The sequence below is a fragment of the Leptopilina heterotoma genome, unplaced genomic scaffold, assembly GCF_015476425.1.
Source record: "Leptopilina heterotoma isolate Lh14 unplaced genomic scaffold, ASM1547642v1 Lhet_33, whole genome shotgun sequence".
NCBI lineage: Eukaryota > Metazoa > Arthropoda > Insecta > Hymenoptera > Figitidae > Leptopilina > Leptopilina heterotoma.
In genome coordinates this window covers 90,512-108,580 of record NW_025111022.1, presented here as the reverse complement: position 1 = coordinate 108,580, position 18,069 = coordinate 90,512, and the positions used below count along the sequence as shown (strand labels likewise).

At 24.1% G+C, this 18,069-nt stretch overlaps 2 protein-coding genes across 2 annotated transcripts; both read right to left on the bottom strand.

The window, feature by feature from the left end:
• Positions 1-1,036: 1,036 nt before the first annotated feature.
• On the bottom strand, positions 1,037-10,039 carry LOC122505004 (mini-chromosome maintenance complex-binding protein). The gene is made up of 8 exons (XM_043616397.1): positions 9,828-10,039; positions 9,078-9,352; positions 5,561-5,905; positions 5,154-5,482; positions 4,710-4,889; positions 4,350-4,593; positions 4,090-4,260; positions 1,037-1,600 (listed from the first exon to the last, which is right to left on the bottom strand). The coding sequence occupies exons 1-8, from the start codon at positions 9,829-9,831 to the stop codon at positions 1,403-1,405; spliced, it is 1,746 nt and encodes a 581-aa protein (XP_043472332.1). The 5' UTR covers positions 9,832-10,039; the 3' UTR covers positions 1,037-1,402.
• Positions 10,040-10,491: 452 nt separating this feature from the next.
• LOC122505001 (putative sodium-coupled neutral amino acid transporter 10) lies at positions 10,492-16,611 on the bottom strand. The gene is made up of 6 exons (XM_043616394.1): positions 15,580-16,611; positions 15,207-15,477; positions 12,897-13,033; positions 12,596-12,823; positions 12,235-12,442; positions 10,492-12,174 (listed from the first exon to the last, which is right to left on the bottom strand). Exons 1-6 carry the CDS (start codon positions 16,060-16,062, stop codon positions 10,787-10,789), a joined length of 2,715 nt encoding a protein of 904 aa, XP_043472329.1. The 5' UTR covers positions 16,063-16,611; the 3' UTR covers positions 10,492-10,786.
• Positions 16,612-18,069: the final 1,458 nt, after the last annotated feature.

Here is an 18,069-nt window from a genome sequence, read left to right as displayed (position 1 = left end):
GAAAATCAACCGAAAAGAATTATTTATATTTATTTTTTATTTTTCACCAATAATTGAAAAACACAAAAAAATACACAATTTTTTATTTTTTCTCTTAAAATTTAGTGACAATTTTTTTATTTCAGTTAAAACAGTAAAGAATGATTAATAAGAAATACTTAAAAATAATTGTTTACATTTTCTCATGAAATAAAAAAAATAATTCGAAAACATTCGAAAATTAACCGAAGAGAAAAATATTGTCCACTAATTTTTAGAAGAATAAAAAAATTATTTTTTTATTTGAGTTAAAATAATAAAAAATAAATGTAACGTAAAGTAAATAAAAATATTTTACTTTTTCTCCTAAAATAAAAAAAAAATTAATTCAAACACATTTGAAAAAATTAACCGACGAAAAGAATATTGTCCACCAATTTTCAAGAAACTAAAGAAAAACAAATTGTAGAAAGAATATTAAAAAAAAAATATCAACAAATTGAGATCTGAAAGATAGGATCCTAAAACTTCAAAAATCCTAGAAGTTTCATAAAGAAAATTATCCGAATTTCGAAAAAGTTACGTGCCTCTTCTATACAAACATAAAAAGGATCTGTACATTGATTCCGTCCACAGTTGGAAAGAAAACTGAAAAATTTTTAATTTAAACTTCTTTAAATTTATTTTAAAATATTTAGTTAAAAATTTTTCAACATTTTTGTAAATATTATGCATTTAAAATATTACATCGATTGTGAAAACAATCGTAAAGCCATTCCTTCAATCTTTACTTTCGTCTTATTTTTTTCATTTTATTTTTCCTTTTCAAATAATAATTTATTCTCGAACGAATTTCCAATACTGGAAACGTATCGAAGAGAAAAAAATAATTGTACTTACAAATGGACTAGTAATTCTTCTCGATATATTCTCGACAAGAAAAATACATAGCCATACACTGTAAAGTAGTAGCTTTAAGATTTATTGATCATGTACTATTGTTAAAAGCTAGTAATTTACTCATGTAAATAAAAAAAAAGAAAGAAAACCGATCATGTAAAGACACAAATAAATCTCTTATTCACAATATTTATCTTGACTTTCATTTTCCGTCAATTTTCTTTTTTGGTACATTATTTACAAAATCGTACAAAAAGTTATTAAATTAAGAATAATAATAATTAACGACTATAATACTCGGTATACAATTAAAAAAAAAAGCTATTCACACGTGACGAACTCTAACTATAAAAAAAATAGACAAAATATTCAAGATCATTTTACTTTCTTATTTTTATTCCGCCAAGCAGAACTATTCAACGGGGGATAAATTTATATTTTCTTGATTTTCTTTCCAAATATCACCAGTTGTTAATATCTTTTTCTTTTTTTTTTTTTAATTTAAAATATCAATCAATGACTTTCAGTGTTCATTACGTTTTGGAATCCTGCCAATTCGTTCTACTTCAAATTCAAAAGTCTTTTTCCATATATCCGAGGTTAAAGTATTTTTCCCATAAGACAATGCCATGAGTCTTGCAAAAACCATCAGTGTATGTAAATTATCACCTGTAAAAGATTTATTTACCTGTCTCATTTTCACGAAATCCTCCTGTATAATCTGTTGAAGAAAAATCAAAATTAGAATTATTCTTACAATATAATTTCAGACTTCGCACTCGGTAATTAACTTTTAAAAAGTATCTTTCAAACTAAAAAAAAAAAGTAGTAAAAAAGTAGCTATCGAAAAATTAAAATTGACGACCAAAAAAACTCGTTTTAAACACTTGACAAAACTGACAAAAATTCCATTCTATATTTTATTTTCCTGACTTTTTCCTAATTTTCAGCAAAAAAATTTACTTCTTTCTTATCCTGCTAATAAATTGAATTTCTGCAAAGAATTTTATTATTCATGAAAGAATTTAAATGTTTATAAAAATAATTAAATTCTTGTGAAGAATTTTATAAAAATTTTTAAATAATTGATTTCCTTCGACTAATTTGATGCAAATTCTAATTTAAATTTAAATAATTGAACTCCTGAGAAATTTTTATTATTCATGAAAAAAATTGTAATTCTTACAAAGATTCTTACATAGAATTTTTCAAATAATTGAATTCTGTTTGGAAATTTTATGAAAATAATAGATTGATGTGCGAAAAGTTTTTAAAAATAATTAAATTTTACAAAGAATTCTATTAAAATTTTTGGCAATAATTAAATGTGTGTGTGTGGTATTTTATTAAATTTTTTTGAAAATAATTGGATTTTTGCGAACGATTTTATTTCAATTTTTTTAAAATAATCTAATTCTTGTGAACGATTTTATTAGAATTTTTTAAAATAATTGAATTTTTGCGAACGATTTTATTAGAATTTTTTTAAATAATTGAATTTCCAAGAAGATATTTATTGCTTTTAAAAATAATTGAATTCCTGTGATGAATATTATTATTTTTGGAAATAATTGAATTTTGTAAAGAATTTAATAAAATGCCTCAAAATAATTGAATTTTAGGGAATCATTTTCTTATTTATCGACATAATTGATTTCATTCGAACAATTTTATTAAAATATTTGAAAATAATTGAATTCCTGTGAAAAATTTTAATATTTTTGTAAATAATTGAATTCTTCCAAAGAATTAAAAAAAAAAACATTTTTTAAATAATAATTGATTTTTTCGAAAAATTGAAATTAAATTTTAAGCATTACATTTTTTGAGCAATTTCTGTAAAATTGTATTATAAAATAATTGAAATCCTGCGATGAATTTTATTATTTATAAAAATAATTGAATAGTTGCTAAGAATTTTATAAAAAATTTTCAAAAATAACTCAATTTCTGGAAAAAATTTTATTATATACGAAAATAATTAAATTCCTGCGAAAGATTTTATTTGAATTTTTTTTAAATAACTGAATTTTCAAGAAGAAATTTATTACTTTTAAAAATAATTGATTTCTTCTGATGAATATTGTTATTTATGAAAATAATTAAATTTTGCAAAGAATTTGATTAAAATGCCTCAAGATAATTAAATTTTCGGGAATAATTTTGTTATTTATCGATATAATTGAATTCTTCCAAAGAATTTTAAAAAAATATTTTTTTAAATAATTGCTTTTTTCGAGGAATTGAAATTGAATTTTTAAGAATAATTACATTTTTTGAGCAATTCCTGTAAAATTATATTGAAAGTAATTGAAATCCTGCCATGAATTTTATTATTTATAAAAATAATTGAATTATTGCGAAAAATTTTATTTAAATGTTTAAAAAGAATTGAATTTTTTTGAAAAATTTTATTATTTTTGAAAATAATTGAATTTTTTATAAGAATTTTATAAACATTGTTTCAAATAATTAATTTTTACGAAATATAATAAATATTATGAAAATTTTACTTTAAATATCTGAATTTTTGTAGAAAACGTTCTTTGTGAAAATAAATGAATTTTTCAATTAATTAATTTAAAATAGTATTAAAAACAATTGAAATTCTTCGATGAGTTTTATTATTTATAAAAATAATTTAATTTTTGCTTAGAATTTTATCAAAAATTTAAAAAAAAAAATAAATTTCCATGAAAAATATTATTATTGGGTGAAAGTAATTGAATTATTGTGAAGAATTGTATAAAAATTGGTTAAATAATTGATTTTTTCGAAATTTTTTTGAAAATGCTATTCTAAATTAATTGAATTCCTGTGGAAATTTTATTATTTATGAAAATAATTAAATTTTGGATGAATTTTATCAATTTTTTAAAAAATAATTTAATTCTTTTGTGAAATTTTATGAAAATACTGGATATTGAAAATAATTGAAGTTCGAATATGTTTTGAAAATAATTGAATCGTTTTAAAGAATTTGATTATAATTTTTGAGAATAGTTTTTTGATTTCTAGTATTAACGAATTTAAAGTAATGGAAATTCTTGAAATAAACAGAAATAGTAGCGTTTAGTGGCTGAAATCTAAAAAAGTACCCAAATAGTAGCATAACGAAAAAAATTTAGTAAATAGTAGGTTTTAGTAGATAAGTGCGAAGTCTGTAATTTAATTAAAATAATAACAATCAGAAAAAAACAGAATATTTACCTTCGTCATTTGGTCATTAAATTCAAAATTGCCATGCCTTAAAATATTCAAATACTGTCGAATATTTTCCAATCTTGTCTCGTCTTTTAAATATTGTTTAGCAGCCTCCAGCACTTGTGGATACACGTTAACCGTTTCGTCATCAACTTTCAGAGGCACTTGGGTGGGACACTGAAAAAAAAATAATTTTAATGTATAAATGAAGACAAAAAAAAGAGAGAAAATCTTAATAAAGAACTGATTAAATTAAACTTTTTTACTGGTATAAAAGATTTAGTCTCTGATAAAATTAAAACTGGAATGTCCGTTTCGTAATCCACCATGTAAAACTGAAAATCATACGATATCTTTTGATACTGAACAAGTTTATTCAGTGTATCGTAATTTTTCCTCCCACAAGGAGTCACTTGACCCAAAGTCAAATGAGTTTCATCAATCACAAGATGAGTATTGTTACTTAATTGTAAAACACCACTTGTCAGTCTGTTACATTGATAATCCTTCCTTTAAACAAAAAAAATTTTGCAAATTAGTTTAAATCAATTTGTAAACGTTAATTAAGTGAGAAATAATTTGTTCAAAAAAAGAAAAATTTTAACATAAAAAAGAAAATCCCTTACTTTGGAGTAAAACTCATATCGTTGAGATTTTCCAGAGTCAGTTCCACGAAGTGACTTTTCGGTATCAATTGCGTTAGCACACCGTAAAGTTCTTTCGAAAAGTCTTTATATTTTTCCAATGGAAATTTGGTAATATTGATGGGAAAACTTCCAAGGCAGAGAAAATCTTTTCTCATGTATCTGTAACACAAAATATCCCAACTTTCAATTCAATTCAAATTAAATCAAATTAAATCAAATTAAATCAAAAAATATCAAAATATTCAAAGTCAATTCAAAAGTAAATAAAAATAAAAAAGAAAGACGTGTGAAGTTCACAACGTTTATCATCAACAATTCAAAGAATAAAAATATTTCTAACTTAACAAAAATTTGTCAATTCGAAATTTAGTAAACTAAATTATTGAAAAAGTTAAAAAGAAACCAAAGTAAATAGAAACTGACATTGAAGAAATTAGGTGACAAATTAAATAATCCGCTGCAAGCGTATCATCAAAAAGAAGTTTGCTCAAAAACATTTGCAGATCGCTTCGAATTAATTCGGCCTTTGACATAATTACTGGATCTCGGCTAATTATATTTTCCTTCAGTGGCACAACTTTTATCGCATGCAAACGTGGAACCATGGAAACAGGAGGATTGTGAGTTTGTACTTCCATATCGTCCATGCTTTCGTCACCATTATCCGACACACATTGAGCTGGATCGAGAGACAAAAACCCAATAATGTCAATCACATCATTCAATTTATGTATCTCATCATTTTCATAAACCTAGAAAAGAAAAAAATGCAATTATTTAAAAATATTTACCACCATAGAATTTTATTTTAATTAACCTTTAAAATTTACCTTAACAATACAAGCTTTTCCATCTTGATTTGGAATCGGGAAATTTAATATATGCTCCATGGACACAATTCCAGATGTTGATTGATTACTTTTCGAACTTTCCATCGCACTATCGCACGAATCTGATGTTTTCTCCTTCTTTTTCGTGGGTTCTGAACAATCCATTAATTCCTCTTCTGTTGTTTCGTGTGATCTTTTATTCACATTCTTCACCGCAGTGCTAATATCGATAAGAGATGATTTTCTGTTCGCCCAGTCATTTAATCCAGGAACCGATATGACAAAAAAAGGTTGACGTTCCGAGTGTTTGTTATTCGGCGAATTTAACGAGAGTTGCTCCTGGGGCTGAAATAACAAATCCTGTTAAATTTTCCGTTCAACGATTTTCATTATAATTATTGTGATTAAGGTATTTGTCGCGCGACTGGTCACTGTCAAAAGTTTGTATCCGTTGACTGTACTTATGAAACGATTATGAATGCGAGTTTCCGAAAAACTTTTGCGGACGTACAGTTTGACATACAGATGTTCTCAATGTATATTCATAACCTCTCGCATGAAAAACGATCGTGGCAACGTCGCAAGTTTGGCGTATGGCCGTCTTTAAAATTTCGCGCCAAAAGTAGCAGGCAAGCTGTAGTATTTAACAAGCGCTATTGCCACGTTTACGAATTCACCTGTCATTTACAGTAATTGTTAAAATAATTTTTCAAGTTTGACGTTAAATATCTTTTAAACAAGACGGTGAAAAATTTTAATTTTTTTTATAAAAGTTCATTTTGGTTCAATAAATGAAACTTTAGTTTTTCTAAAAAATCTGACGATTAGTATAAGTGCAAAAATTAAAAATCTGTGGTTTTCATATGGTTTTCCTATACCTTACATGTTAAAAATCGAAACTTTGATTTCATTTTTTGAGACTTACAGACGGTCAATTTTATTTTAATAGGCCTTATTTTGTAGATAAATATCCAAAGAATAATTATGTGAAATTTAAAAAAAATCTGACGAAAACGAATTTACGCGACAAATACCTTAAAGAATTGGACGTCGAGTTTCTAAATTTTTCAGTAGAAAATAAATAGATTTACAAAAGATTTACAATAATAAAAAATACAATATATAAATGTATAAATAAAATATATATTAAAATAAGAGAACAATTCCTGGAAAGTTAAGAAGTAAAAAAAAGCCTGAAATAGTGGATTAAATCAAAATTATTAAAATAATTAGGTACTAAAATATGAAATTAAAATATTGACAGGGTTGCCACAAAAATGTAATTTTCTTTTCCCTGATTTCCAGACTTTTTTCTGACTGATTTTCACTCTTTCCCTGACAATAAAAAATATTCTGATTCACTTTAAAAATGATTAGGTACTCAAAAAAATATTCTATCGCACTTATTTACGAATTTCTTTAATTGTAAAATTATTCGAAAATATCAATAACTTAATTTCTTTTTTAATCATTATTATTTTCTCATAGAAAAAAAGATTTCAAAAATTTCAAATTTAAACCTTTTGAAATTCAATAACTTGAAAGAATATGAATAGAATTATTATAAAACATGAAGAAATAGATCACTCCGAGTCTTCGACTCGAAGTGATCCATTTCTTCATGTTTTATAACAATTAAAAGTGACTGAGTGATAAAATCATTATTTTATATTATAATATAAAAATATTGTTACTGTAACTTCTTAAAAATTATTTTCATCGTTTCAATTCATTTATTATTTTCTAAAATTTTTAAATAAAATTCTAATAATTTATGATAAAGTTCTTTTGAGAATTTTCAAATTCATTTGTTTACAATTCAGTTTTACGTGAAATTTCGATTATTCGGAAATTCTACAATTAAATATACATTAGAAAATAAAAACTTGAAATAATTTTAAAAAATTGCGATTAAGCTTTTTGAAAAAAATTAGTTCCATAGAATTCTTAATTAAAAGTATGAAAAATTCAAATTTTCAAAGATTTTAATTTGAAACCTTTACAAAATTCAATTATTTCTAAAAATTGCAATTATTAATAACTTCTCCAAACTGAACTCTAAAACTTTATATGGAATTAATTTTTAATAGAAAATTCGAACGAGAATTCAATTATTTAAATACAAATGTAAATAATTTATTGAATAAATAAATTAATGTTTCTTAAAGTTTAATTCTTATATATAGAATTTTATTAACAAATTTTTAAATAATTGAATTCTTTCGACGAATTTTAATAAAATTTTTATTAATAATTACATTTTTTTTGAGGAATTTGATTAAAATTGTATTAAAAATAATTGAAATTTTGCAATGAGTTTTATTATTTATGCAAATAATTGAATTATTGCGAAGAATTTTATAAAAAAGTTTACAACAATTGATTTTTTTCGAAAAAAAGAATGCAAATTCTATTTTTAATAATTGAATTCCTGTGAAATTTTCATTATTTTAGAAGATAATTTAATATTCGTTTATAGAACTTTGTCAAAATTGTTTTTAAATAATTGAATTCTTTTGAGAAATTTTATTAAAATAGTAGAATATTGAAAATCATTGAATTAAGAAAAATTTTGAAAATAATTGAAATTTTGCCATAAATATTATAAAAATTCCTGAATATAATTGAATTTTGGCGAAGAATTTTGCTATGTATAAAGATAATTAAAAAGTTGACGAGAATTTTTAAAAAATTTTTGAAAATAATTGAATTTCTGGATAGAATTTTAATGTTTATTAAGATAGTTAAATTCTTTCAAATAATTGCGTTCAAAATTTTAAAATTGAAACTAATTTCAACAAAATTAAAATTAAAATTTTTCAAAAAAATACTTTATTAAATGATTTATAAGTAATAATATAACTTTATGGCAGTCCTTCAATGAAATTAAGTTATTTAAAATAAATTATTGGTAGAAATAGAAAAAATTTAAGGTTTTTTTAGAATTCGTGGTAATTTTATAGTTTATGAGACAAACAAAAACACCAAAATTCAGAATTTTCTTATAAATTCTAAACACTTAATTTTTACCAGTACTTTTAATAAAAATTCCTGACTTTTCCCTGATTTCCCTGACCTATGGCAACCCTGATTAAATAGACAAAAATGTGTGGTTCGACAATGTTCAGGACGAAAAACTGAAATAGTGGATTAAATAAACAAATTATTAAAATATTCATCATTAAAATATAAAACAGGAAAATACGAAACAGAAAAAAATGAGAAATTAAAGAATGTTAATATTAATTTGAAAAATTGTGAGCAGCATCATACATGAGATAGACTATGCTTAAAGTATCTCACACCTGTAACTACTCTAATTTTTTACTGTCTGCCACTCATCATGTCCGGAACGTCGATAATATTCAACGGGACTGTTTGATGATTCCCTTGATGGCAATTTCATTTAAAAACAATTTTTTTTATCAAAAAACAAAATAATTACAATTTTTTTAACCAAACAAAAAAATAAACACAATTTTTTACAAGAAATTTTCTTAGAAAATTAATTTGTTACCGAACATTGTGTTAAATCCATAAACATTCCACTTCGAATTGACGATGCCCCAGTATTGGTGTCTTTAACTTCGTAATTTTCATAATAATACTCCGGATTGAAAATATCTTGAATCATTCCACGAAACTTGACCAGTTGTCCTTCTTTAAAATAATCCAAGGATAAACTGTTTAAACACGGTATTTCCTGCAGTGCATCTGAATTTTCAAGAAGCTGTTTACAATCCAATTGATTCGCCATAAAATGTTCTCTGGTCCATTCCCTCACGTTCATCGCTAAAATTAATCGAGAAAATTATAACCAAACTATCTAAATCATAAAGGGAATTTTTCCTAAAATTAAGTACGTGAAAACAATTATTAATACGTGAAAAAAATATATAAATGTATGGAATTAATAATGAATAATACATAACGAAATTAGTCGTAAAATAAATTGACATTATTTGCCTAATGACAATTGATAATAAGTACTAAAAACGTCACTGAATGTAAATTGAATAAATAAACATAGTGATGTAAACAAACCAAAAATACAAAGGTTTTTAGCTACTGGAAATTACCTACTAATAGAATAATAGAATTACTATTTAGTTAGTTTATTACTATAAAATACTAAAAATTGAAATAAGTAAAAATTGCCAATAAAATCTTTAACATAATTTACTGACAATTGTCTTTAAAAATAGTTCTTAACATTAACAATTAATACAAAAATGAGACGTTTTTATCGAATATTAAGAATACTTACCCATTTTTAGAGGTTATAAAAATTGAAATTCTCTAATTTGTCTTAAAAAACACTCAGAAAAAAATACACCGTTTACAAAATACTCATTGGAATTGTTAAAAAACACTTTTATGACTTTTAGTTAATTTAAGTAGTAGTTTTGCCTTGAAAACAATAAATAAACGTCACAGAAAAAGACAAGAAAATGCGTGCAAAAGCGCGCGAACTTGCGTATAAATACTCACTTGTTGCCAATAGAAAATAAAAATAATTGGTAGTACTGAAGGCAAGCGCGATTTTTCAAAATACGAGAACAATTTCGCTTCAAGTAAATAATAAATCCAATTACTTATTATTATTAATAAACGAGGCCCCTGAATTTAGCATCGACGCTAACGAAAAACGTCGTTTTTCGCAAAAATAAAAAAAACGATTTTTTTAGGTTAAAAGTATCCTGAGTATATTTTTTACTTCCGCGGTCCACGAGGTAAATTTTCATCTCTGGAAAATTGAAAAAATAGTTTTCGGTAACATTTTGATCTCTAAAAACGATAATTAACAGTTTTCGATAATTAACAGACACTAAACGATGACTAAACTTCAGAAAACTAAAAATTCCGAAATTTAGTCTAAAATAAAAAAAATTCTAAAATTAAATCTAAAAATACAAAAATCACATATAAAATACAGTCAAAAAAATATACAATATATTCTTCAAAACGTTTTAAATACAAACAGTAACATTCTTCTATTACACCGTCTTAACATTTTTAATATCATATACATTCATTTTACAAATATTGAAATGCAAAAATAATACTTTTTTTTCGACCATTTTTTCAGTAAATTCTCAAATTCGAACTTTTTTGTGATATGAATATTATAAAGAACAAAATATCACACGTATTATATTTACATATTCATGTTAAGCGTACACATTTGTCTGTAGATAAATTTACACTCTTTTTTTTAATAGACATTTATATTTCATGTTCATCTAACTTGATATATTTTAAATCTCTCTTATTTAATTTAACAATTTTCTCACCTACATCTAAATGCGATTGAATAGAAATTTTATCGGTGAAACTTTGTTCCGATAAATAACTATTTGTCACAATAAGAGAATCTTTAATACCAACTGATTTTAAAGGGTCCTCCTTAATATTCTCGTGGTCCAAAATTTTCTCCTTCTCGCAAATTTTTTCACTCTCAGTAATTTTTGTCTGATTTTGCACATTTTTCATCGTTTCGTTAATATCACGTTTTTCTCTTTCGTGATTTTCTAGAATATCTCTACCGATCGCTGAATATTCTTTTTTCTTGTCATCTGCCACTTTTTCCGAGTCGTTATAACTTCTTGTTTGATTATTCATTTTTAGCGCAATTGGCAGGGAGTATTCTGGTAATTTATTGAGTTCGTTTTCGTTTGTCTCCTTCTTGGTGATTGTGTGATTTTTCTTCTTGTTATCGATGTCTTCTTTTATTACGTTGACGACTTTTTTTGTTAAAGCGTTTAAAATGTGATCGGAAGATATTTTTAATGGAGAATTTTTGTCTGTTTCGACGATAATTGGTTTTTTTGGTTCTTCTGGAATTTGTGATTTTTTGTCGATATTATTTGTCGATATTTTCTCTTCAATTTGGTCAGGTATCTTCTTTTTCTCTTTAGCAATTTCCTCTTTAGCCTCGGGTTGTTCTTTTAGGTCCGCTTTTATTTCTTCGGGTTTCTTCTCTTCTTTCGTTTCCTCCTTGTCGGAAGACTTTTGAATCGTATTATTTTTGTTGTCGAGTACAATATTCGTTTTTAGTTCCACTTCCTTTATTTGATCGCTCTTCTTCTCTTCTTCCGGAACTTTCGCAATTTGTTCCTTCTTCTGCTTTTGCAACTCCAACTGCTGCTCCTTAATGTCCTTCAAAATTTCCTTCTGCTCCTTCATCATTTCCCGCTGCTCTTTTTTGTACTTTTCCAAAGTTCTCTTCAACTCCTCGTGCCTCTGGGCGACATCCAAATTTGACAATTCTCCAGCAGCTGCCAATTCCGATTCTTCTTTTTTAATCGCGTCGGAGTGAATCAAATTCTCCCCTTTTTGTACTTCAATATTCTTGTCCTTCACTTCTGGAATTTTTTTATCATCTTCCTTTGGAATTACCAAATTTTCTTCTTTTACATCTTCTGCAATTTTGTACTTTACTTTTGGTTCTTTGACAGAATTGTCAATAATTTTATCGAGTTTATTTGTTTCCGAGGGAGATTTTATCACCGCTTTCTCGACTATTGGAGATTTAACTTTTGGAATTATTTTTTCTTTAGGAATGTCTGCTGGAATATCTTTAGGAACCTTCCACTCTGGTATTGCGTTCGAATCTGGAAACGTAAACAATTAATTTCGAAAAGAAAAAACAAAAAAGAAGATAAAACACTCACCTTTCTCATTTGCCAGAAAATTCGTTTTCCTCGGAATTTTCGGAATTAGAGGAACATCTTCTTTCATTAAATTAAACGGTATGTTATTAATCTGATCAACAGATTTGTCCGTCGTGATTATGACTCGTGGATTGAGAGATTCACCATTCGCATGTAAATTGACGTAAGTGCCCAAAATCATAATTAAAAGTCCAACAAATGCAATGATCTGAAAAAAATTCCCAATTGGTTTCTTTTTTCTTTATATATGTACAAAATAAATACAAAATATTTTTTATTACATTCTCATCATATGAGAAGGTATTAGTTTTTTTTATTATAAATACAAATATTTTTTATGAGGAAACAAAAGAAAAAATACCTGAGCCAGAAGTCTCTCATTCGTATTTTTACTGCTTATGGAAATAAAGAATGTCGCAGGGAAAATGAGACAAATCATAACTCCAATCGTTGCGCCCACTATTCCGAGTACAAACTCAATGTTCGGAATCAGAATTCCCATGATTAATGAAATGGAAACAATGACAAAAGTGAGAAATCTGAATCTTGTCTCCGGCATATAACTACTTGTCGATTCGTGTAGATATGCCTGAAAAAAATTCATTACAATTGAAAATAAATTTCAAATAATCGTGGAGATCGAAAAATTAATCGATTCTTACTCGACGGAAAAGAAGAGAATTCAGACTCGCCCTGCAGGGAAAAATGACTAGCGGAAAACTGAAGGCAACGGAGAACACGAAGAATAGTTTGATAACCTCCGACGAGGGACTCGGTTCAAAACTCATCAGAATGTTTCCTGGAAAAGAAAAAATATATTGTTTTAATATGATGATTTTTTAAAACGATATTTAAATCATATTATAAATGAAATATTAAAAATTAAAAAAAATATAAGAATAAAAAAAAATATTAAAAATCATAAAAAATATAAGAATAAAAAAAATAAAAAAAATATAAAAATCATTGCAACAATATAAAATTAATATTTAAACTATTTAAATTTAAATTTACAAATAGAATTATTATTTTTATTATCAAAAATTACAAAATCAAACCTTGGATCGATATTAAGGAGCAGAAAAAGTAACAGAAAAAAATCGAAAAAGTAATTTATTTTATTCAATACTATCACAAAAATTTCCTGCCTTTCGCTAATTTTAAAATTCAATTATTCAAAAATTTAAAAAAAATTCAATGATTTTGTTAAATAACTATTTGAATAGTTATTTATTTTTAACACAGGAATAAAAATTTCGAACCTTTCTGAAATTTAATTACTTTTTTTTAAATTTACAACTGAAATCCTTCCAAAATTAAATATTGTCTAGAATTATTTAACTAAACTTCTTCTCTTAATTATTTTTGAAATATTCAAGAAAATTTCCAAAGAGTTTCATTATTTAAATACAAAAATTCAATTTTTTCAATAATTGGTGACTGTAATTCATGATTTACTTTTTAAAATTTTGAAGGTGAATTATAGTAAATTACAGAAAAACTATATAATCAAAAATATTGAATTAAAAACTAAGAAAAATTTTTCCTAAAAAAATTAAGATTCAAAAATTTTCAAAATTAGTTTTTCAAATAGGATTAAAATAATTGTTAAAAGACAATAGATTTTTAATTTTATACAAAAGATTTTTTATTTTATATAATTAGAAAACTTCCATTAAAATTTAGTAAAAATTTTAAAAAATAATAATTGAACTTCTGGAAAATGTTAAAAAATAATCAAATTTTTGAGAAATTTTAATTACAAATACAAAATTACACGATTTCTCCCTAAAGTTTAGTGATAATTTTAAGAAACTAAATTTTTAAATAATTGCAATTTACTTTTTTATTGAAATTTAAAAAATTATTATAAAAAATTCAAAGAATTAGGTTTTAAAAAATAATATTGTTATGTAATTTTTCGATAATAATTGAATTTCGTAAAAGAATTTTTGGACAATTTTAAAAAACGAATCGATTTTTTTGAAGAATTTTTCATTACAAATTTTTAAAATGATTGATTTTTCTCTAAAATTTTAATAATTCTGAAAAATTAAATTGTTTAAATAATTTTTTTATAGATATTAGAATTTTCGGGAAATGTTATTAAAAATATTGACAATTAAATGAATTCAAAGAAATTAAGAACAAATTTTAAGAATAACTTATTTTTATTAATTTTTATTTTTAAATTTTTATTTGAAGATTTTTTATCTCAAAATTCTTGAGAGTTTAATTATTTTTAAAGTTTGTAATTAAAATTTTTCAAAATTTGGTTTTCAAAAATTCTATTAAAATACTTAAGAAGAAATTTATTTTCAATAAAATATCATTAATTTAAAAACTTTTTAATTTCGAAAGTTATTTTTCTCCAAACAAAAATCGAAATAAGTTGCATTTTATATTAAAAAAAGTGGAAAAAAACTTTGAAAAATAGTAATAAAAAAGTTTTAAGAATTTCTTTTTTAAAAAATATTTTAATACAATTTTTTTAAGCTAATTTTCATTAATTTAGATTTGGAGATTTTTCATTAAAATTGTTGAAAATTTAATTATTTCTAAACTTTGCAATTAAAATTCTTCAAAATTCGATTCTCAAAAATTGTAATACAATAATTTAAACAAAATCAATTCAATAACATTTTACAAAAATTCGATTATTTAAGAACTTTTTAACAAAATTAAAACAATTAAATTTCAAAAATTTAATTATATTAAAAAAATAATTGGAAAATATTTTTTGAAAGATTTGATATTTTTTCACATTATAAAAAACGAAGTAAGTTACAATTCACACTAGAAAAGTGGTATTTTGTTGCAATATTTGAAATAAAGTCTAGAAAGTCGCATTTTTTGAAAATAAGTAAAAAAAAGTCGTCTTTTTAAAAGATTTTCGAAAATAGACGGAAAAAGTGCAAAACTTCACTATCCGGGGTCTGTAAAACAATTTATGCAGAATAAATTTGACTTACCAGTAAAAGGCTGTGTACAACAAGCAATATAACCGAATAATCCCACAGATATGTAGACAATCGTACAAATATTTAAAGCACCTCTCACAATTTCATTCATTTTCTCCAAAGAAGCATTCGGCACAGACTCATAAATTTCAAATAATTGCGTCTGACAAAATAGAGCCATGGAAAAAATTGGTAGACACTGCAGAATACCAGCTGGTCGCCAAAAAAATACATTTTCATACCAATCGCCAGCAAAAATATGTTGAGTCGATTCGCCCATCACCTGAAAATTCATCAAATTAGTAAAAAATTAAAAAACACAATTTCTCAAAACAAAAAAGAATTTAAATTTCAAATAATTTAAGAATTAAAAAAGAATAATTACCTTCAAAACCAGACAAAAATAAAAAACAATAGTCGCAGTTGAAATACTCGAGAGACTGTCAATATTTCTAAGGAGACCAAGTGGAAGAACAATAAACGTACCAGTTGTAATAAGTAAACTGGTTCTAATATTTTCTGGATTTTTATCAATAACTTTGCCAATTATTGCCGGTCCCAAATCGCCGACAACAACAAAAAATGCAATACACGTGCCCAATAAAAATCCAATAATAAATAATTCAACGAAAAATTTCCCCATACGACCAAATGCATGAAATGCAAGAAATTCAAAATTTCTCCGCCTTGACATGACGGCCGATTTTAGCAAAAAATGACAAGCAAGCCTCGAGAGAATGCTACTCAATAAAAGTAACAAAATAGCCAAAATAATACCGCATTGCTTAAAACAAAACGGCATTGCTAAAACACTCACACCAATTGCTCCATTGGCCAGAGTCATGACATGTGAAAGATGAGAAATCATTTTTTATATTTTTGTACACGAGATGAAAATATGAGAATCAGTCTTGAAGAAATAAAAAACAATTTTCTATTTATTATAAAAAGAATAAGGATTGAAGATTTCTTACTAAGAGATATACTTGAATTTCGATATGTGTGGTGGATTCAACAATAAAAATCTTAGTTTCATTATAAAAACAATTTTCCTCATTTTCACGTGAATTTTGTGAAAATACAGAAGAGAAGACACTTGATTTTTGGCTTTTATATAAAAATAGATTTTTTCAAAAATTTATATAAAAATAAATTCACAATGCAAGAAAAATCGTTTGCGGAATCCCGGAATGAAAGAAAAAAGTGAGGTTATAAATACAAAAATTCCTCCTTAGTTTCAATCTTCTACTGCTAAAAATAGATAAGGATTGTCGATAAAAATTACATAACTCTACACTTATTTACTTCTCAACTAAAAAGTCACATTGCTTATCATTTTTAAAAGTAAAGTAATTGTTTTTCTATCACGTATGTATACCAAACGCTGTCACCATAAATAAGAGACTGTCTGTGTCTGTCAGCTGTAAACAACAATTCGTCGTCTGCTGTCGTTTTATGATTGGTCAATATTAAAGAATGAAGAAGAAGAAACAAATATTTAAAATAAAAATATTTACACTGTTAATTCATAATTTTCACAATGAACGATAATTTTATTCACTTAATTTATAATTTAATTAACACATTTCAATTTGATTTTATGAATTCAATCCTCGATTTACTTTCGGTAAAAAATATTTTTTTCTATTTACTTTCGGAGCAAAAAAAAATATTTTCCGAAAAAAATAAAGTTCTTTAGAATTTTAATTTAATTATTTAAAAAAAAGAAAGTTAATTTAATTAAAAAAAATTTTTCGCTTTGAAATTAAATTATTTTTAAGAAATTTCGATTATTCGAAAAATTTTTAATTATTTTACATAATTCTACATTTTTTTCTAAATATATTTAAAACTTCAACTAACTAAAAGTTTTCAAAAATTTTAGTTATACGTAAAAAACTATGTTCTTCAGAATTTTTAATCAAAATTACCAACAAATATTCAAATTTTAAAAAATTTAATTTAAAATCTTTTGAAATTTAATTATTTCTAAAAATTTTTACTATAAAATTTTTTTCCAAAATAATCATTTTTGATAATTTAAGGAAAGTTTAATTACTTAAAAAAAAATTGTCTTCAAATTGTCTTTAAAAATTGTCTTCTTCTAAAACTCAATTGTTTCCAATTATTTTTAGAAATTTTATTATTTCTAAAAATTTGTATTACAACTCTTCCAAAATTTAATTATTTTCTACACTTTTTAACTAAAATTCTTCTTATAAATCAATTATTTTTGGTATGTATTTGAATTTTCGAAAATATTTAATTGAAAATATTGCAAATAATTAAATTTTAAAAAATTATAATAAGAAAAAATTTTATAAGAATTACTTTCTTCAAAACTATTTTAATAAAATTTTTGGAAGCTAATTTTCATTAATTTTCATTCTTAAATTTACACTTGAAGATTTTTCATTAAAATCTTTGAGAATTCAATCATTTTTAAAATTTGCAATTAAATATCTTCAAAGGTTGATTTTCAAAAATTGTAATAAAATACTTGAAAGAAGTCAATTATTTTCAATTGAATTTTACAAAATTTCAATTATTCAAAATCTTTTGAATTGTCTATTTCGAAAATTTAATTGGAAAAATTATTCAAAAATATTTTTTGAAAGATTTGGCTACAGTTATTTTTCACGCTATAAAAATCGAAATAAGTTGTATTTTATACCAAAAATTTGGTATTTTGTTGCCATATTTTGAAGAAAAGTCGAAAAAAGTCTTAAAATCCAAGGCCTGATTATTTCGTATTTAAAATGGAAAAAATAAAATAAAATTTTAAATTTCTTTTTGGTTGAAGGACACAGAATTTAATTTTAAACATTCTGAACAATTACGCGTTGCATTTAAATAAAAATTACAATTTTGTGAT